The sequence below is a fragment of the Antennarius striatus genome, chromosome 1 (genome assembly GCF_040054535.1).
Source record: "Antennarius striatus isolate MH-2024 chromosome 1, ASM4005453v1, whole genome shotgun sequence".
Classification (NCBI taxonomy): Eukaryota; Metazoa; Chordata; class Actinopteri; order Lophiiformes; family Antennariidae; genus Antennarius; species Antennarius striatus.
This window is the reverse complement of record NC_090776.1, coordinates 27,585,430-27,606,713: the sequence shown is the minus strand read 5'-3', so window position 1 is coordinate 27,606,713 and position 21,284 is coordinate 27,585,430. Positions and strand designations below refer to the sequence as shown.

Below are 21,284 nucleotides of genomic sequence, written 5' to 3'. Positions count from 1 at the left end.
ATACACTCACAGATTCACAAAAAATACTGTCACACCTCATACTTGCTGCTCCATGAATATCAATGGTTGCTCTCCTTTTGGACTCACTCTACAAAATAGACAGTGAAAAAAATGTTCATGCATGACTATGTTCCACCTGGCCCGTTCCACATACCCAGTTTAATGAGATAATGAACACACAGCGTAAAGGAAATGTCCATGACATAAATCTGTTATGCACAATGCATGACTTGTGACTATGAGTTTGCTCTTTCAACGGATTATATTTTTAGTCGCTGTTTCAAGAGTCGTCTTTGACATTCTGACAAGTCACCTTGACGGCGGTGAGATTAATTTTTTACGATGAAAACAGCAGATGTTCCGTGAAATACTCTAAGAAAAATATTTTTTTGCATTAATGTGGGAATTATTTTTCTCATATCATTAGCATTTTCACCCCCTCCACCTCACCACCACCCCTGATTCTAGTGGTAGTTGGCCTAGCGAGAGGAGAGCTCTTTGCTCTTTGTTAATGTGCAAACACAACTTATATTCACAGATTACAGCAAAATGATTGGAGACAAATGTGTTTCTAGTCCCTCGAGAGTTTTCTCTTTGTGTTGCTTTTAATGCAAGTTCTTACTCACTCTGTGGACACAGCTGGATATTTTGTGGCTTCCCTCAAGTCAACCATGCATTTCCTCCTGCCTGACATTTTCCAAGTCTTCACAGCTGTGTAGGTAAACCATCCCACCAAGAAATAACAGAAAACAGGAAGCAAAAAAATCACAACATCAATAAGTAGTGCTGTTGCTAAATTAGCAATATCTTTGTGGGGAAGAATGGCCCTGATGATATTGACAAGGGAGACCCATTGGGTTTTTGATCTCCATTCAGAGCAAACAACTCTGCAGGATTTTTCAGAGATGGTCTACAAAGACATGATTAAATAGAAAATAAATAAATATTCATAACAAAGCCAGCGCTGCACCAGATGTTAGCGCTAGATGCTCCAGAATACTACTATCCCCAAAGATCATTCACTCTGACAGACATCAAGGGTATAAACACGCCAACACACAAACACTCCCGCCAAACATGCACACAGACACCCCCCCCACACACACACACACATGCACACGCCCACACACACACAAGCGTTATGCACACACACACACAAGCGTACATGCACATGCAGGGGGGGGTGGGAGACAGAGACAAAGAGAGAAAGAGAGAGAAGAGATACCTGCAAACCTAACAGGACGTAATCTATCAAAGTTTCCTCCCACCTAGCGACTTAAAAAGTCAATTTGGTACAATGTGACACTTCCTAATGAGGGATCCTTCATCAAATTTATGTGCATATCTTACCGTCTTTGATATTTTTGAAAAGGTGACCATCCTGTTGTCTGTTTATAATACAGTAGGTAAGAATTTTACTGTCATAATATAGATGCTAAGTAGCGCACACAAAAAAAAAAGTCATTCAAATGTCAAATTTACACATTGGTGCCGAGAGAAAGAAAACTATACACCTCAATATGGAGGGATAGACTGTTAGATAGATAGATGAATAGACAGGACAGACAGACAGACTCCATGGTGTGCTGAAACATATGTAAAATTGGCAGCTCTTCTTCAGTATAATTCTGTTTGCTACCATGCAGCCCTCATTACCTTCTCATGTTAAATTTGCAAAATACAGTACAATTGATTACTGATACATGATATGATAACGCGCAAATGTCATCATATCAAGCTTAATTACTCATATCAGGGTGAGCAGGATTGACTCTGTATTGATGTTATATTCCCATCTGCACTAATTAGACCTTTCTTTGCACAGGGTACATGCTGTGAGTGATACAACACTGGCAGTGCACATGCTCAATTGCATGAATAAAAAAAAAGAAAAAACTACTCTGAGGAGAACGAATTTGAATGCATCGTTCCACGTGTGAAGAAAAAGATAGAGCAGTTTGGAATTTCTGAGAGAGTAAATAGATAAAGGTTGAATGTGACTGAGATGTATATATTTACTTTCTCAAATGGAGATGTATAGATTATATAGTTTACTGATATTAATGTTTACTGTACAGGGTTGGACATCCTATTAAGGTTATATTCTGGCTAAAGAAAAACAGAATCCATATTTTAACTCCACGTTGGGAATTGATTCTGATGCTGAAGTGTGCATTCGAAAAAAAACATCAGATCCTTCAATTTCTTTGACATTTCCAGTTCTCCCTTTGTGGTCATACTGTATATAATTTGTTTTCTTTTTATATGCAGGTACAGTATTCCTCAAAATACAAACATCCAACTTACAAACACTCATATTTATGAACAACCGCGCACTACCATGTCCAACTCTACTGTAGTCCCCCCTAGTAGTACGTGTGTTTAACTACACCAGGAGAAATTGGTACTAAAGAGCTGTACTTCTCTGTGATCTCAGTAATCACAGCTCTGTTATAACATAATGCTGTAAAATTGTTACATGTTAGATTGAATGAAAAACCTGAGGACCAGGCTTTAGAACCACGTGTATAGAGAACATGTCCACATCCATCTTGAACATTGTCTTTTATGATTAGTTCTTGGGACTCAAAGCTCTGCTGGATTTCTTTCTAAATACCCAAGTGGGGTTTTACATAACTGATGTATGTTGGATAAGCACAACCATTTACCTGACAGCAGCAGCTCCACGAATATTACAATGACAAGACTCTTCGGTATCATGGTCCACATAAATTTATCCCCGCACAGTTCAAAGGAAAATTCATAAAAATTTTATATCGGCGTTGGAGTAAAAAATAAATTCTTTGGCAACAGTTTAAAATATTAATTTCAACATTGCCAGTGTGTAAAACTACAGTTCTGCAGAATATCAATGAGTCTTACTAAGATCAAATTGCACGGGTTCCGACTTGAGGAGCGTCCGTTCACTCCAAACCAAACCCAACTGTGTGTGTTTCTAAAACTAAATTAAACAACTTTGACAAAGTAGCATCAGAAAGTAGCATTATTGCTGTCTTTGCAACGTTTAACTGTCCCAAGCTGTCTACTCCACACAAATGTTTGCATTTATCTCTGCCCTGTGGGATTCCCACAACTTCTCCTCTTCCATTGGGCCGGGACGCGCTTATTATTCAAATTAGACGGGTGGGCGGAGTTTGTTGGTGACGTATATTAGTGTTCTTATAAACAGAGGGGCAAAACAGGGTTGTATGAAGAGGGGACTTTAAAAAAATACATAGAGCAACAAATAAATAAATAAATAAATAAATAAATAAATAAATAAATAAATAAATAAATAAATAAATAAATAAAAAGAATGATTCCAAACAATGAGATTTAATCTGTGAAGGAAAAAAGAGAGGAGAGGGAAAAGGATAGAGGAAGATAAAACGGGGGGAGTGTATGTGTGTGTGTGTGTGTGTGTGTGTAGAGAGAGAGAGAGAGAGAGAGAGAGAGAGAGAGAGAGAGAGAGAGAGAGAGAGAGAGAGAGAGAGAGAGAGAGAGAGAGAGAGAGAGAGAGAGAGAGAGAGAGAGAGAGAGAGAGAGAGAGAGAGAGAGAGAGAGAGAGAGAGAGAGAGAGAGAGAGAGAGAGAGCGCAGCTCGCCGGCCCATTGAGGAAAGATGGCTACAGTCACTGCAAACGGAGTGCAGCAAGAGAATGGATTCAGCACCACGAACAGCGCCGGCAGGATGAACGGGCTTACCATCGGCCAGAACACCATTCCAATGAAGGACCACGACGCCATCAAGCTTTTCATCGGGCAGATTCCCAGAAACCTGGAGGAAAAAGACCTGAAACCCCTGTTTGAGGAATTCGGAAAGATATACGAACTCACTGTATTGAAAGACAGGTTCACGGGAATGCATAAAGGTTGGTTATTTTGGTCTCTTCACTTTGTGGGGGGAATTATGAGGAGGGGCGAGCGGAGGTGGGGGGGGGCGGCGGGGGTGGTCAAGAAGTGTCCCAGTTTTTTTTTTTAATTTTTAATTTTTTTTATTTGGGGGTGGGGGGTGGCAAAAGAATATGAAAAGTGTGTTAATTTTTGCAGATGTCTGGGACAGCCCACGCACACACACGCACCGCACAAACACAGTATATGAGGCGTGAGAGCCCAAACACGTGGAAGCGATCGGCTGCCAGTGGAGGGTTAATTGTTACCGCGGCCAGTCAATCCACGTGAATACTACAGCTTAACGCGCCTTTGTGTGTTTACATTGACTACCATCCCGTCTGAGGGGGGGGCGGGACAGGCATGAGCTCGGTGCTATTTCTACAGCTGCAGAAATCATTCTCCACAACTGGAAAAAAAAAACGAAAAAAAAAACAACCCCTGCTTGTATTCTTGTATTCTCCACTTGCTGCACATTGTTAGGAAAAAAAAAATGTTTCTAGGGTATTATACAATAAAGGACAGTCAGCATCAGTGATTAAGGTGATGCTGGCATGCTTGTTTGACCTTTCAGTGGGCTAATATCCAGCCTACTTTGTGGACGTCAAGGCAGTTCTTGAAAATACTATTTACATGGCAGCTGGATTGTGGCGCTGCTCCGTGGGCGGGTTGCAGTCAGGAAGTACCAGACAGGATAATAGTACAGGCTGAAATCCAGCGTGCACCCCCGCCCCCCCCCATCCTCTCCTCCCCTCATCCCTCTATTGTCCAAAGCGAGTCAGATTAGTATTCACGTACTAATTTGTCAGGATACGGGAAGTAAGGTATGCAACACCTTTAATAATACTTAAAAAAAAGCCACAATACTGCTGGGGTTAAAGCTTCTTCTAGTTTAAAAAAAAAAAAAAAGTCCAGGTCTGGACTCAACTTAACCAAACATCCAATAATCATTCCATGTTTATATATTAACCACCATATTTTGATATTACGATGGCCTGTCAGCCAAAGGCAAATGATTTGATAATTCAATTTAGATTTAAAAAAAAAAAAAGATCATAATAAACAGGGCAAGTGGAGGAGAGTGACTGTGAGCAGCCCTGAAGGTCTCCATGCACCACCTGTTCCTCCAGGCTTCAGTCGATGCTGCACAACCCGCTCCCTCTCTGTCCAGTGCTCCCGTTGGAGAACAATGATCGATTAAAACAATATTTCTGATGATTTTGTTGTGACGCCTCTCCTAGACCGTTCCTGAATGTCAACATGCTAGAGGATATGTTTGCATCGGAAAGGATTATCCTTCCAAAGCCAGACTGTATGTCCGTTCGAATCATCCCCCACCAAGGCCACTCTGATTTATGCATTATGCCCACTTCATCCCGCATGACATTCAAAGTCACTTTGGGAGGACTAGAATGCACTTTTAAAGAGATTTCACCAATGCATTACATGGATGAGTTTTTCTTATTGGTCATCCACCTTAACCACATTTTTTGCCTCCTGCTGCGTCAAAATACAATACCTGTGGAGTGAAGCAAGCTAGTAGAAAAATAAGAAAATGAGATTAGGGTTTGTTAACAAAACAGAAGTAGATACAACATATTATCAGCTGTGTCACTCAAGTAGATTAGGTTAAAGCACTGACTGGAAGCTCATTATGCAACAGAGAACAGCTTTTGTCAGGGAATCGAAGGTAAAATCAATTATTTGACTGTAACAGTCCTTCAGAATACAAGAATAAAATTATTCAAACTGTGTCCTGTTGTCAGCAATGCCTTGCAATCAACACAACAATATTCTGTAAAACCAGACTTCTGTGTTTTTTTAACTTAAATTGAAAATTTATTTGACAAGCAAGCAGATCTCAAAGGCCTGACGCTGTTTTTTTTTTTTTTTTTTTTTTTTTACAGAGCTCAACTTGTTGTTCAGGGTTACAAAGTTCAGAAAGTTTATTTAGCATTACGATATCAAGGATATTAAAATGAGACAAATGAATCATTTTTATGCAAATACAGTCTTTAAATAAGACTAAACTATGTGCATCCGACCTCAGCTTGACACACAATCTCATCTTGTTTTGGTTACTGTCTTCATCAATTACAGTAATACCTTATATTTGTCCTAAATTAACACTGGATGGAAGAAAACTTTACTGAACAGGTGTTTTAGCATGAGGTTGAAATAAAATTAGTTTAATAGTTTTTACTCCATTGGCTTTAAGGTGAGCAGTAGACATTTAACCTCGACAGAGATTTTACCTAAGGTCAGTTTACAGTTGAGGTCACATTGCAGTCACCCAGTGATTATCCCTCAGATGACTTTTAAAATGTCTTCACATATATCTCATTCCGGGACCATAATTTCAATGCAAAGGGAAATTTACTGCCTGAATGAATCCACACTATTTGTCATTAACAACAACACAAACATTTTTTTTTCCACAGCAGAGCAACAGAAGAGTCGAGGAGGATGCAATCAGCTCAGCTCTGTGATCCCTAAAATAAAAAGTTCACCAAGCGTATGTGAAGTGCCATAAATTGAGTTTGATTACTACTTTGATTTCCCCGTTTGAACTCGGATTGCATTTGAGAAAAAAGTTGATTTTCTTTTTTTCTTTTTTTTTAAATGCTCGTGGCAGTTGATAACCAATACTGAGCTGTTGATTTTTCCATCATCGTCTTTTTTTTCACAGCCTGAGTCCTGTCAGACAAAATCGCAGGATAATTATGAATTAAAGGCAAGATCAAATATGTCATGTTTGTTGGCAGATGTGTTGCATGGTGAGAAATCTTACTTTTGGTGATTGGGATGCCTTTTCCCAAAAATGTAGGTGTTTGTATATTCTGTGTTTTCCTGGTTTTAAACTGATGTAACTTTAAAGGTCGATTTTTCATCTGCGTGTTTTAACAGACGATCATCTTCTGCCTTGTAGTTGTTGAACATCATTTTGATAGTTTCTGTGTCTTCAGGGAGAGCTTCACAGCGCGTGGGATGACTTGACACAATTGCCGGGCTTAATGTTCATCATGTGTTTGGTGCAGCCAGGTCGTGCTGTTTAACATCCATCATTTTGCTTAGTACTACATTATAATAATACTTAGTGTCAGTGCCAGAATGCATGCATTGTTCAGACATGCTGAATGTTAGCGGGGGGCAAATCTTTAGCCTGAGTAGCATTATCTGTCAATCTGTCTCTGATGCTGAGAGGAGGGACTCTGAGCTGCAGCACACAGCAAGGAGGAAGAGATACAAAGAGTTGTTAAATATCACCATCCATTCTCCTTCCCTCAGTTGTTCCATGCAGTGTAATTGACTATAAATAGTTGGCCAAATTGACGTAAAACCCTCTTGGGGATCGAAGTGTCAAAAGTAAACACCAGCAGGGTGCTAATATTTAAGTGTAAATGACTCATAGAATTTAGTGATAAATCTTTAAAACTGTCTTTAGTTTTTCTGTAAAACATTATTTTGTTGTTGTTGGTTTTTTTTAAATTACTGCTTGGATTGTAAGTGTGAACCAGACAGCTAAAATGCTCTGAAAGGCTCTATCCTGAATGCACATGGACAGAATGACTGAAAAAACAAAAAAACAAAACCAGACATAAAGGTGTGAACGCATACGATCCTTACTCGGTATATTTTTTGGCGTTTTTGCTTCACTTCTCATGAGGGGTTGTATTCAGGAGCGTGTACTTGTCACGTTATTTTTCTTTTTTTTTCTTTTGGACATTCATTTGCATTTTTCTTTTTCCACTTTAATGAGTATTCATCCATCAAATGCATGACGAGACTGAAGGTGAGAAAATTACTCATGATTCATGAATTTGGTGCTAATGAATTGAAATTTTATACAAATTTGTTGCAGGAGTTATTTCAATTACAGGTATGTGATGCCTCAAAATAAGCACAATTTACTCATAACGCTAGGATTGCATGTGACTGTGAGAACATACTAATTTCCATTTTATACACACTGAAAGAAGCATTAGAGGGGGAAGTTCTTTAAGTAATTACCAGCAATGAGCGTAGCAAACATCCTGCTCTCTTTTTGAAAGAGTGTCTCATTTGCTTTAAATATAATTCGTTGATCTTTTGTCTCTTTGAAATTACAGTGTGGTAAATTGTCTTTGATTACGAAAGTATTATTTTCACCTCACTTAACCTGCTCATCAAAAGGAAGCCACGTGTCCCTACCATTGTTTTGTCCATGTTATCCTACTCGTTTTCTTCCATTTCATGCAACACATTTACTCCAGTCTTTGGTTAATATTTACTTCATTCAAATTATAATTCACAAAGTACAATTTTTTAAATTTGTGAGATTATTGTTATAAATGAACTTTGTACATCTTAAAACACTCAGCAATCTGCAGCAACGGACCGAATGGTGTTAATCTTTTGTGCTACAAATAATCTTTAAATTGCAGTTGAAGATTAACAACACAACACAAAAGTCTTGCATCAGTTTCCTAAATTATGTAATCCCATGCCAGTGGGTGAATTTAGAATTTCACTATGACAGCCCTAACCTGCCACCAGCTGCTATATCCATGTTACCCCCCCTCACTACGCCTCTTTTGATGTTTTCCATGCAGAATCCTCATCTGTTCCACAACTGGCTTTCTCAATCACTGACTCCTCCGGGTTTAAGATGTCCCCTGAGTTGGCACTGTTGGATATGAAGCTTTGCTAAAGTCCCGCTGATTTTCCTCCAGCATGAGGAAGCCAAGGCTGTCACACAGCTGACCTGAATATTAAAGGATGTGCTGAACAAAAAGCCCACATGGAAAAGTTCTCAAACGATGTTTTTCCTCAAACTAGACACATTTTCAGTAGCGGAAGATTACGTGTTTTAACCATACTCCTGGAAAAACTGGGGGATTCAAATAATTTTATCTATTTTTTTTCTAGTGTAAAAATACTTTATAACAATTCAAGGTTACGACACTTACTTTAAAGTTTATTGAAATGGATAGTGACATAACCAAATAATTTGACAGATTCAAAGTGAATGTAATTTCACGTAATAATAATTTAATTTCTGATTTACCAAAATACCTGGAAGTTCTCAAAAGAGGGGGAGGACAAGGAAGTATTATTATACCAACCAAGTCCAAAGTAAATCTAACAAAACCAAATTGTAGTAATTCCTTTGTACTTTCCCTTGAAAAAGAGACAAGCAAATGACCTAATGAACCTATTCAAGCCCTCACATGTTGGAACCAACAAACACACCAAGTATTTACTTGAAAAAGAAAAATACCCGCAGAGACACCGCTACCAACCAAGAGAAAACTCCTGAAACATTTATTTATCGATTGTTTTGAGTGATGATTGGCCAGCGGGACTTCTGAGGGAACAAACTACCAGCCTGCACGGGGGGGAGACGATCACATTGTTGGTGTCCAGAAGGAAAGGACCTAAAAACAAAAAAGAAAAAAAAACCCCCACAGTTACCAACAACTTAGTAAAATGCTCTACATGAAAAATTTCTAAATCAAAAAGTAGAAAGTATTTGTAATAAAATTGTCCAGATGTTTCAAATATAAAAGTAATCATGCACAATTACTCTCCACATTTATATTATTATTTATATTATAATTATTACCAATATGTTAATATGTAATCATAGGGTTTTGTTTTGTTTTTTTAAATGCTGATTATATCCTTGGTTGATGATTTGTTTGTAGAATCCTACATGGACATGTACAAACACACACACACACACGCACGCATGCACGCACACACCCACCCACCCACACACACACAAAGGATGAAGAGAGTTTCCCTTGCCTCCCAAACTTTACTGATTTGCTGGTGATACATGCTGTTTCACCACTTTTGTTGAAATGATTTTTCCTCTTGAGTAACTGCCTAGTTGTGGAGGTGGGTGAAGGTTGTCACGAAAGGGAGGTTACTTGGCTGGGTGCCAGGGTGTGTTGCTGAGTTTTCTGGGGGTGATAGGTGCTATGTGCTGCATGCCGAGTATCATCTGCGGGAATGAGTTTGTGTGTGTGTGTGTGTGTCTGTGTGTGTGTGTCTGCTTTCTCCTGTGGGAACCCATGGCAGCGTGTGACATGTAGTAATGGGAAATTATGCTGCACAGTGCAAAAGCTCCTCTGAATGGGGTCACCCACTGTCATCTCTGCCAAGTGCGTTACAGAGCAAACATTCACCTTTCCAAAATCTGTCGCAGTTCTGTTATACATTCATTTTATTGATGTTTTTCTAATTTTTCCAACTCATGAAAGCTCTGCAGAGAAGTGAGCTCATCAGAAGGATTTCGATTATTTGTAGCTAAACAAACATGAGTATTGTGTTTTTTCTTCTCCTCTTTAATAACTATTAAATGTTAATTTACCAGAAAGCAATATGATTTTTTTTTTTTTTACAGAATGAAAAGAAATTACGTGCTTCCTATTTGGAATTATGCGAAGTTAACTAAATATGACAAAATGTGGCAAACCTTTTATTCTCATTGACATAAAATGTGCATACATTCAGTATTTAATTAAATGGTTCCTTATATTTTGAAAGAAAGTGTAAAATGGGAATTCTCAACTAGATTTTTATTTTCTATCACTTTCATTAAGCCGCATCTCAATTGTCATTAAGATATATACGTCTATTTATATATGATAAATATTCGTGGGAGTAGCTTTGAAAACTTCAGTAAGTTTTACATTGTTGTTTGCTTGTTTTGTTGGAACGAGGCTTTTAGGAATTTGAGTTGAGAAATTCTTGATCTCAACAAGTGATAATGATGGTTAAGTGTTAGTCTGGCTTAATGTTGTGCATTCAGAACATGCTTTCAATGTAGAGCTACCAATTCAGAAGCAAAATCTGCGTGTATTATATGGACTCACAAAAAAATGATGAACAAAGCTGGTGTTTTTTCTTTTTATGAAATCTAAATCTTTTTATTGAATTTGATAGTTAGAAACAAAGGATAGCTCTGGATTTTTAAAATAACATATATCCACAAGAACCTTATATTCCCTGTATTGTTTTTTGGTCTTCTATAAACTTGTTAAAACTATTTATGTCGTTAAAAAAATGAACATACGATGAATTTTTCTCTCATCAAACTATTTTTTTTTAATTTTATTTTTTTTTACATTTCTTTAATTGCGGATAGTGTTGTGTAGTTGTGAAACCGTTGATGGAATAATAAACTCTCGCCTGTCTCCCTGATGCTGTAGGATGTGCCTTTCTAACATACTGTGCCAGAGAGTCAGCACTGAAAGCCCAGAGCGCCCTCCACGAACAGAAGACTCTGCCAGGGGTAAGTGCCCCCGAACTGCCCTCTGTCACAGGCGAAAGCCCCTGGGCCAGCCGATCTGCGCCGGGTATCTACATTAACATAGGAGTTATATCACACAGTCTGAGGCACGTGAGGACACAGTACACATTAAGACACATCGTCAGATGCGCGGAGAGATGGAAACAGATGGAACGAGTCACTCACGCTTTCTCAGACCGCCTCTCAGCCTCTTGTTCTTACTCATGATCACTCATTCACACACAGAAACACACACACACACACACACAGTCATACTAAAAGAGCACAAGTGGCCTATCTCACCTTGCAGTGTCTTATTACACTAATCACCCCGGTGGAAATATTTGATAAGCGTTCCTTCATAACAGCCTGCGCCGTCCTTCCCCTGTCCTCTCTCAATATGGCTGCCACAGACAGTAATTGCCTTGAGGAATCCCACACTCATTATCACATATAATCAAACAGTAAGTATAAACAATCATTTTTACCGTGTACATCACCATCTGGTGTTTTTGTTTAGTTCTCTCCCCTGGTTTTTTTTTTTTTTTTTTTTTTGGCCCACCACCCCCTCCACCTAGCCACCCACCCTCAATTGTCTAGCCTTTGGTGCACCGGTAACTTTTTCAATTACAATAATGTCCTCTTCAAATGCCAAAATGTATCCAGTAGTATGCTCTTAAGCCCACCCAGGAGGAGACCTTCAATGTGGGATGAGCGTGAGCTCGTGGTGTCTATCTGAACTAGATGTACGTGAGGAGGATTCCACTCTCACATCAGGGGGGAATTATTGAGGTGTGATTGAATTACGCCCGCAGGACCCAAAGAAGGAGATGCTGCTCCGGTGTCTGAGCTCGTCGCTACCCACCCCCTTTTCCCCCCCACACCTTTTTCACTTTTCCTTTCACACCAAGACACCCTCTCAGGTAGAGACTTTAATCAGAGCCTCAGGAAATCCGTCTGAATCTCTTGGGGAGGGAGAGGGGTATGAAGGAGATAAGAGGGAAGAGACAGGAAGCAGGAGGAAAGTAAAGATTGGTTTGATTGGGGGTGGTGGTGGGGCAGAGGTGAGGTGGTTGATTGTTGGGTGGGGTTATATTGTTCATCACTGTTAGGTTAATCAGTTGTTTGCACTTCACTGCCTTTCATTGGCACTTGGCTGAATGTTACGTACATTGGTGCGCTGCAGTGAGAGAGAGCACCAGGCTGGGCTCCCCGGCTTGTTACTGCCTCCCGCAGCTTCATAATGAGATGATTGTCATGATGGTCCTGGATAGCTGTTCCTGTCTTTATTTCCTACTTGGAGGGGTATTCTTGTTTGTCTCCTATAAGGAAAGAGGTTAATAGCATGTTCTGTTGGGTTTGGCTAAACATTTTCCCCCTGTACAGCTCACAGCGAGGGGTCAGTCCTGCAATCTCAAGCTGAGCACAGCTTGCATACAGAGAGCCAATAAAAATGTTCTGTTTTCTCTTCCTCTCCCTCCCTCTCCCTGTGTGTGTGTTTGTGTGTGTGTGTGTGTGTACGAGACAGAGGCAGAGAGAGAGAGAGAGAGAGAGAGAGGAGGGAAGGATTAGAGGAAGTTAAGTGTGAGGGTGCCAGACACAGACAAAGACAAAGAGAGGTGACACTTCTGGACAAACCTCATTGTTATTGTCAAGGCCTGATGGTTTGAGATGTTCTGTCATACAATGTTGACCCGCCAGTAGTGTCTCCAAAGACTGTTGAAAGACTTTATTGTGCAGAATAATGAATAAAATGGGCCAAACAACAACAACAACAACAACAACAAAAAAAATCGTATTACAACAGCAACTTCAACTTTACGTTTGATAAGGTTAGGGTTAGGCTTAGAGTCGTGATGGCTCCAGGGGTTCACCAAGGAGGGTCCATCAAACTCCACCGTCAACCGACATGACCAGTATGAAGTCCTTAAGGTATACACACACAGGTCTCAAAGTCAATGCATTGTCCTGGTTTGCAGTGAATCCAGGATTTTGTCAACTTGACTCCCAATTTGTTTTTTTCTCCCCGAAGAGTCTAAAAATAGAATGTGAATTTGCAGCAGATACCTGAAAATATACCAGCTGAAAAAAAAAACAAAAAATAAGAGGATGGGGAAACAAAGTCTTTTTGGAACTGTTGGCTAGCCGACTGCTCAGCTTTGGTCTGCAGAAGAAACAAGCCAGAACACTGAGCATGGTCTGTCTCATAACCATCTGACATCTGTCAGAAGGAAAGTAGTTTTCTAGTGGGACGAGTGCAGATGTGGTAAGAGCCTTCTTGTCCCATATTCCCAGACTTGTTGTCTGTGTGCAGTTTTAGATTCTGCTGAAGTCTAGTTATTAGAGAGACGGAGGCGACACAAGAAAGCAACGGCTGACAGTATCTTAGGTATCATGACCTTTCTTTTTTATATTATTTTATTAAAAAGGAGGTAATTTGGAATGTCCAGATGATCGTCTACCACTTCATGCATTATTAGCAGTGCAGCAGAAGGAATTTTGATTTTCAGTGGCACCTCTGATGAAGCCATTATGACTTTACCCTGTTTTCAAACAAGAAACCTTTCAAGTGAAACATTTAGTTTTTTCCTGGAGACTTTCTATCATTTCATACCCATATGTAGCCACAGCATCTCAGAAAGATATTTGTAGTTCTTTGTCCTTCATCTACTACTGATATTCTTACAAAGCCGCTTTGTCTTACTTTTCTTGCACGGCGCCAACATTTCCACATTAACACGCTATGCGTTTCACAGAGGAGGTGACTATAGGCTTAAGCAGTGAGAAACAGATGACAGGGAAATATATCTGTGTGGTCTCAGCAGGAAGCTGAGATTCTTACATCATCTCCATATTGGCTGTGAATATTAAAATTTTCCATCATTCACATTCTTTTATCCGCTACGACTTGCACTGTGTGCTCTGCATTGGAATTGCCACCGGGGAATTGAGCTCTGCCTGTTGTGGCTGAGAAAAGCTTTGTTTACATTGTTTGATTAATTGCATGTAAAGAGCATAATGAGCTCTTGATGTCCTGTGCATCTGATCCTGCTGCTCCGGTTTGTACAGTCAATGTAATCAGAGATTCAGCCTCGTGAGTTTGTTAAGATGTGTTCACATGCACTTCGTGGGGCGGTGTGGCAAATGTACGTTTACAGGTTAGGTCATGTCTGTGAATGTTTATGACAAGGATCTGAATATTTTCTGGGACTTTTACACAAAGATTTTTGGTAAATACTAGTACACAAACAGTGCATCACTTTACATTTCATCTGATTTCCCCAAATCATCCTTCAACAAAATTTGTAACTATTCATAACCTTCAAATTAATTCTGCACTCCACCTTCGTCCACCTCACTTTCTCCTCCCTGGCCAATTTGAATTGCTGTTCTCTTGTAACAAGAATGCTAATTGGGTTCTACTAAAGCCAAGAAGCCAATTAAAACTTTTACGTGAAACAAATCCAACCTCTCTTTGTCTCTAATTCATTTGTACTTGCCTCTCCTTCCTACCCTCGCTGAATAACGTCTCCTGTTCCATCATTTGCAGTAAAAATAAGAGTTGTATAGAGAAAACATTTACTTGTCATTTGTATTTCTGTGGAGGCATTGGCATTCTTGGTTTCTCAGTGAGCATTCAAGCAACCTGACCCCTGCTTTTAATGACGAGGCAGTAGAGCACAGCAGTGAAGGAAGAGGAAACAAAACATTTTATGTCTCTCCAAGTGAGTGAGCATCATTTTTAGGGTCAGCTCTCACCAAAGTTGGCGAAAAAAAACATTTGTTTTCTTCTTTTCTGCATGAAAATTACATAAATATGACATTGTGAGCATTTTCCCTTTTTATTCCTTCAATCACTTATGGTTAAGTCACCCATAATGGTGACCTCTCTATTATTGAGCTCATAAATGCAAAAAAACCTCAAATGAACAAAAAGAAGACCTCGCATCCAACTGGTCACATATGTGACATATGACATTTGCACTGATGTGGCTTACCTTCCTTATTCCCATGTGACTAAAAATACATTCATAGAGTGAAAGGGCTTTGCAAAATGTATTTAAGGTGAGAGTGATTGTTGGAGACACCCTCACGGTAAATCATGTGGGCATATTGTGTCCCACTCCAACAGGTCTACATGGGACAAACATATTGCAGTTTAAACTAATTACTCAGGCCACACACGGCCTTACCCATTCTTCAAGGGATGAATTGCGTTCTGTTGCAGATCAATTTGTCCTCTGTGCCAGATTTGTCAACCTCCTTTGCCTCTGAGCGGTAGCCATTACAAAAAAAAAAAAAAAAAAGAATCCTGGGTACTGGACGTGAGACCTCTGCAAAGGCTCCCTCTGCTCTCCTCCTCATCAATTACGTCTATATCATTTTCTTTTTGTTGCCCGCTTTAGAAAAGAAATTAAAAAGGCCCATTGTTTTTCTAATCCCCTGGGATGAAAGCATTTACTACGCTGTTGCACCGTGCATAGCTGTCCTCCTGATTAGGGAGTGAATGGAATCACAATCGAAGGATGCACTCAACATTGTCTTCTATTACGTAGCTCGTAGCCCTGAATATTGTGCAAAATTAATTTTGTTCCATCTGATGGGATTTTCAACCTTGGAGAGTGTGAAATGTTAATCCTGGCAGGCAGGAAGGTGGATATTGTGGCTTTTTTACTGGCGAATGTGGACAGGCCACAAACATAGCTGATTGTGGGAGAGCCATTGCCCAAGCCCATAAAAATGGCAAGCCACAGGCGTCGGTCAAATGAGCAGGAGAGATGATGCTTTTTAAAGGCTGTAAGGCAAGAGAATTTTGGTGACAAGAGGATGGCAACAACAAGAGCTATTTGTCCTCTTGATCTTGAACATGTACTGCAGAACAGTTTAACAGGCTGGTGTCCAGATTGTTCAAGGGAAATCCAAGCTCCCCAATTTAATGAAAAATGGGTTCATAAACAAAGTTGCTGTGACAAAACTATTTAATAACTTCTGTGACTTTTTCACAGAATTGTGAAAACTTCATTTTATCCTGGTAAACCACAATGGAAGCAGCCAAGAAATTAAGGTTTGTATATAATCTCGCCCTTCATTCAGTCTGGAAACAAAAATTTGGATAATAAAAAAAAAGGAAAATAAGGAAAGTATTTTTTTTTTCGCCACAGTTGTTGGCATGGAATGAGTAATCCAATAATCAAGAAAAAAAAAGCAATTTTTTTCTATTTTTCCTTTGTGCACATACACAGTATGGGCTGCAGTCTTCAGGTTCAGGAACACTCAAGTGAATGTTATTACTTTGCATGAAGGAATCGTTCAGACAGTCATGCAAAAAAAAAAAAAAAGTGATGAAATGTGATGTGCAACTTCAACTTAATTAAGGTACTGCCATTATTACTCATTTGTCATCATTATGCTATTATCGTAGTGGAGGTTGTAACTGGGCATTCGTATTTGTATGGCCCTTGTATAGCCTGCCTAATTTTTCCATTGATTACAGGCTGTCTGCCAATAATTCATGATCGCAATTTCGTGAAGGTTAATTAATGCCATAATCAGTAATTATTTTCGGCAATAGGTTGTGTTCTCATCAACATTAGTTTGTCTATTATTTCTGAAGTCATCAATAAAAAAAAAAAATATAGACCAATATCAAATCTTCCATTCTCATCAAAAAAAATATGGAAGAAGGAGTTTTTCAACAATGAAATAGCTTTCTGGCACTAACCTTTGATGTCTTCCAGTCAAGAGTTTGACCAAAGTGCAGCATTGCAACTAATCTTGTTGAATTCTTCAGTGAAATCCTATTGAAAATGAGGAGGAACAAAGTTCAGTTGTGGTTTTAACAACAGCAGCAGCTGGATGCTCCAGAATCTTTCTTGAGCTAAACAATGACGGAACTGACGTTGTATTTCTTGGAGCCAAAGAGGAAAAGGTTAAAGCTTAGTCCTCACCTTCAATGATAAAAAAATCACAGAGCAATTGAGATATCCAGGTGAAGCCATGTACTCAGACCTGGGTTTAACAGCCATATTAAGACAACTACAGAAACAGTCTACTATCACCTCAATGATATAGAAAGAAGGATTTGAAATAACTTGTTCATGTGCATATTTTCAGCCAGCTGGGTTATCCTTACTGGTCTTCCCTCCCAAAAAATAAATAAATAAATAAATAAATAAATAAATCAATCTGTCATTTACAGACGATTCAGAATGCTGCTGCAAAAGTCCTCACTAAGAAAGTGGATCATATCAGTCCAGTTCCACAGTCTCTGAAAATATATTTCAGCTATCTGTTGTTGGTCAATACAGCACTAAATCACTTACTACCAGAATACATTTCTGATCATCTTCTATGTTATGAGGCATCCTAACCTGTTGGGTTTTTGTGGATCATGTTTGCTTTGTGTATCTAAAAGAAAGCATAATATGAGAAGCAGTATTTTTATGCACTAAATATTTGGAGCAAGCTCCCAGAAAAAAACCCCCCAAAAAACTGCTCCAAATATTAGTTCTGCTTAAACAAAAACAAATAAAAAACAACCCCCCAAACTGTCCTGTTTGCTGCTGCCTTCTTTTAAATCAGTTATCAGTATGCTGCACTGTGACATTTATTATAAAGTATTATACTCTATTTTAACTTCTAACTTTTCTTTGCAGTTGATTTTTATTTTCAGACTATTTTATGTGTCTGTTTTAATGTCTGTTTTAATTATATCTTAATGCTCATTTGCATATTTTCACAATACTATAAATTTTTCAGGTAAAGTATCTTGAATTGCCCTGTTGTTGAAATATGCTCTAAAAATAAAGTTGTCTTTCCTTGCTTATTATTTAACAGGATCACACAAAGACCTCAACTGATGTCAATTAAATTTGGTGGAAAGGTTACTTGTGGGGCAAAAAAGAAATAAATTGTGGCTCGTTTTGTTCAAGGGGCATATTTTAACTTAGGCAAAAACTGCTGAATTAATTTACATAAAACATGATTGGTTATGATCAATTACAAATAGTTGGTAGATGTACTGTATGTCTATTTCTATTCTAACATGATCAATGACTGTCAGTTTTTATTTTCTTTTTTTTAAACATGATCACTGATTGAATATGCGGGTGATTCAGGGGCTAATAAGGAAGACCCTTCCATGAGTTTTGAGTGACAAAAGGAGATCAAGCTGAAGAGAATATGATTGTCTGTATAATGATTGCAATTATTCTTGAAATATGTAATAATTTTGGACACGCGTGTTCTCTTTTCATTATGCGTTGAAAGCTTGCTCAGGAAGACAAGCAGTTCCTTCACACCCTTCCCCCTTGTTGACAAATTCACTTTCACTTGCTGACAGGTTGAGCCAGACTCTATCATGCATGCTATGCTCTCCTGTGGTAATTTATCCACTTCTTTTGCCTTAATGAAGTAGAACTGGTAAATGTGGGAACAGCATTGTTAAAATTGCTTCTTTACTGGGGTAGAGAAAAAAGAATGACAAATAGTGTAGAGGCGTGAAAATTAGGCCTTGGTCCTGTCATACCTCCAAGAATGATGCTTTTAGTCTTTTCCTAAGGCTGGATAGCTGTCTCTAAGTTAAGTTGCTCAAGGGAAGATGACATTTCCTAAACCAATTAAACATCAAAGTTTCTGTCGCAAGAGGTACAGGTTGTCTGACAGTAAGGACTGAAAATAAAAAAAAAAATCATGTACTGTACCAACCAAAATGAAGATTTTTGGCTGGATATTTTTTTTTGTGTCTGTGTTTTTGCTTTAAAATCTGAAATGAAGATAAAACTAAAATGTGGAGCTAATTCATTTCCCATTCTGCTAAAATTTTAAAGGTCAATTTAAAAAAAAATCATGTTGTAAAATTTTTTTTGTGACATTTATAAGATGTCTCCTTTTTGTTTTATTTTTTGACAATGTGACATCTGCCTGAAAAAAAAATGTGTGAAAATCCTATAACAGGAAAAAGTGACAGCAACGCTATTTGTGTCTTTTCTTTTTTCTTTTCTTTTCTTTTCTTTGATTAGGAACACAGGCACTCAAATACAAACGTTTTATTTTATATATTTTTTTAATTTATAGACCATGTTGAAAACCTGGGTGGATGTGTTATTCTGGCATGAATGGATTGACGCGAGACACACATGTTGCTCCTGATCCACAGCCATCAGTCTCTCCTGGAACTGAGTCTCGAGTCAAGTTTGGCTCAAAAACCTGTATTTACTTGAATTGTCAAGACCTAAATCTTTCTTGATCTTTCCTGATCTCTGCCAGCTACATTTGTGAGGAGTCTTTTGACTTTCTGGTACACCTGTACATGTAAAAAAAAAAAAGTTAATAAATCTGTCATCAATACAAACTGAACAAAGTCAAAATGTGCTTTGCTGGTTTGAACATCCAGGAGATAAAGGGAAACACGTACGGCGCGTCCTCTTTCCCAGATCAACATATATTCTATTTAAATCATTGTTTAGTCATTTGCTGACATTGTGCCACATGAACAGTCCTACACTGACTCATAAACATACATTTTGATGCAAGGAAAGGGGTGTGTGAAAAAAGGTTTGTTAAGTATGAGGTATATAATGATACGCATTCATTACAAGTTTAATTTTATGGATTTTTTTTTTTTTTTTTTTGCAGCCTCAATGCCAAAGCCAGGTGTAACCTGGGTGATGAAAGGTGTTAGGAGCCTTTAATCGCAATGCTTTGTCTTCCTTTTTCTGGCTGTTGTTAACAATTTGCATGTTATTTGTTCAAAAAGAAGCAGAGGATGAGAAAACTGGTGATACACACTGCCAAAAAAAAAAAGCATGCAGGAGTAGATGCTTTCTTGCATAATTAACAACTAAGCATCTCCACCAAACTCCTCCATCAGTGTGTCCAAAGGATTAACTACAACACCCTTGTCTTATCTCCCCCATTTTGTTTAAGAAAGTAAATGACCTTGTGCTTGTTTACGTACTGATTAAAGACAGGAGTGAGAGAAGGAGACGAGGAGAAAGTCAAACTGCAATCAGAGGAGTTTGTTAAGTGAGGTATTTTTGGTGGTGTGTTTTCAGCACAGATGAGCCGCAGCCAGACTGTGTCACAGTAGCAACACAAAAACAGCCACCTGATGTAGCAGCTAACTTGCAATGAGTGGGCTGGGACAAAAAGAGTGTGCGCGCCTGGGGGGTTTGTTTGTGAAGGTGGTGCATGATAAAAAAAAAAAAAAGTGTGTTTGGTATGTGGGTGGTTCCATTACTCAGACTGTCTGTTTTATTGCTCAGGGAATGACTGCTACTGCTATTAGTCAGTCTATATGCTTCACGATCTGTATTTGTAGTATATGTTTTTTGTCTATGATTATGTAATGTGCACATGATTACACTTGTATATCATTTCTAGTAAGAACCAGAATGAATTTTAGACCTCATAAGTCTCTTTCTCTCTCTCAGGCCAGATGTAAGAATGTGGTTTGTGTTTCTTGAAATGAACGCCGCATTTCACATAATTCTGCCAGGAGGAAGAATTGTGTGAAATTATGTGAATTGCACTTTTTGTCTCTTCATGAAAGTTGCCTCTTTAGCTTTATATAGTGTTTGTGTGTGCGTGTGTGTATATATCGGGTTATATATATATATATATATATATATATATATATATATATATATATATATATATATTACTACTCTAAATACAAAAGCAATATTCCTTAAGAATTACCAGAAAATATTACAGGACATAAAACCATAATTAATCCGGGTACAGGTTGTTTTGAAGTAAGTTATTTTTGATTACTGTACATGTCGGTTTTCAAAAAAATAAATAAAACCCAAGTATATTACATTTCACTCGACAAAACGTCTGTCTGCTACAATTATTGGACTATTAAATAACTAGAAAACCATTAAAAGCATATAACATCATGTTACTTTATCTAAAATAAGAATAAAAACATGTTCTGTCACCATAGTTTATTTTAGCTCAATTAAGTTATGTATCCCTGGGATGCACTTCAACAAAAGTTTGTGCATCTCAACATGACGTTTATGCATCCCAAAAGTAATAAAAGAATATAACGTAGAAACCGTGTACGCAAGGATTGAGTTTTGCCAATAGTACAATATAAAAACTAA

General features: G+C 38.4%; 1 protein-coding gene across 1 annotated transcript in view; it reads left to right on the top strand.

The window, feature by feature from the left end:
• Positions 1–3,666: 3,666 nt before the first annotated feature.
• The window catches only part of celf6 (CUGBP Elav-like family member 6), a 131,028-nt gene continuing 113,410 nt past the window's right edge, over positions 3,667–21,284 (top strand). Inside the window, exons 1-2 of the mRNA XM_068315157.1 lie at positions 3,667–3,871; positions 11,090–11,172. Coding sequence (XP_068171258.1) covers positions 3,691–3,871; positions 11,090–11,172 — 264 coding nt within the window. The 5' untranslated portion in view covers positions 3,667–3,690. The remainder of the gene's footprint in view (positions 3,872–11,089; positions 11,173–21,284) is intronic.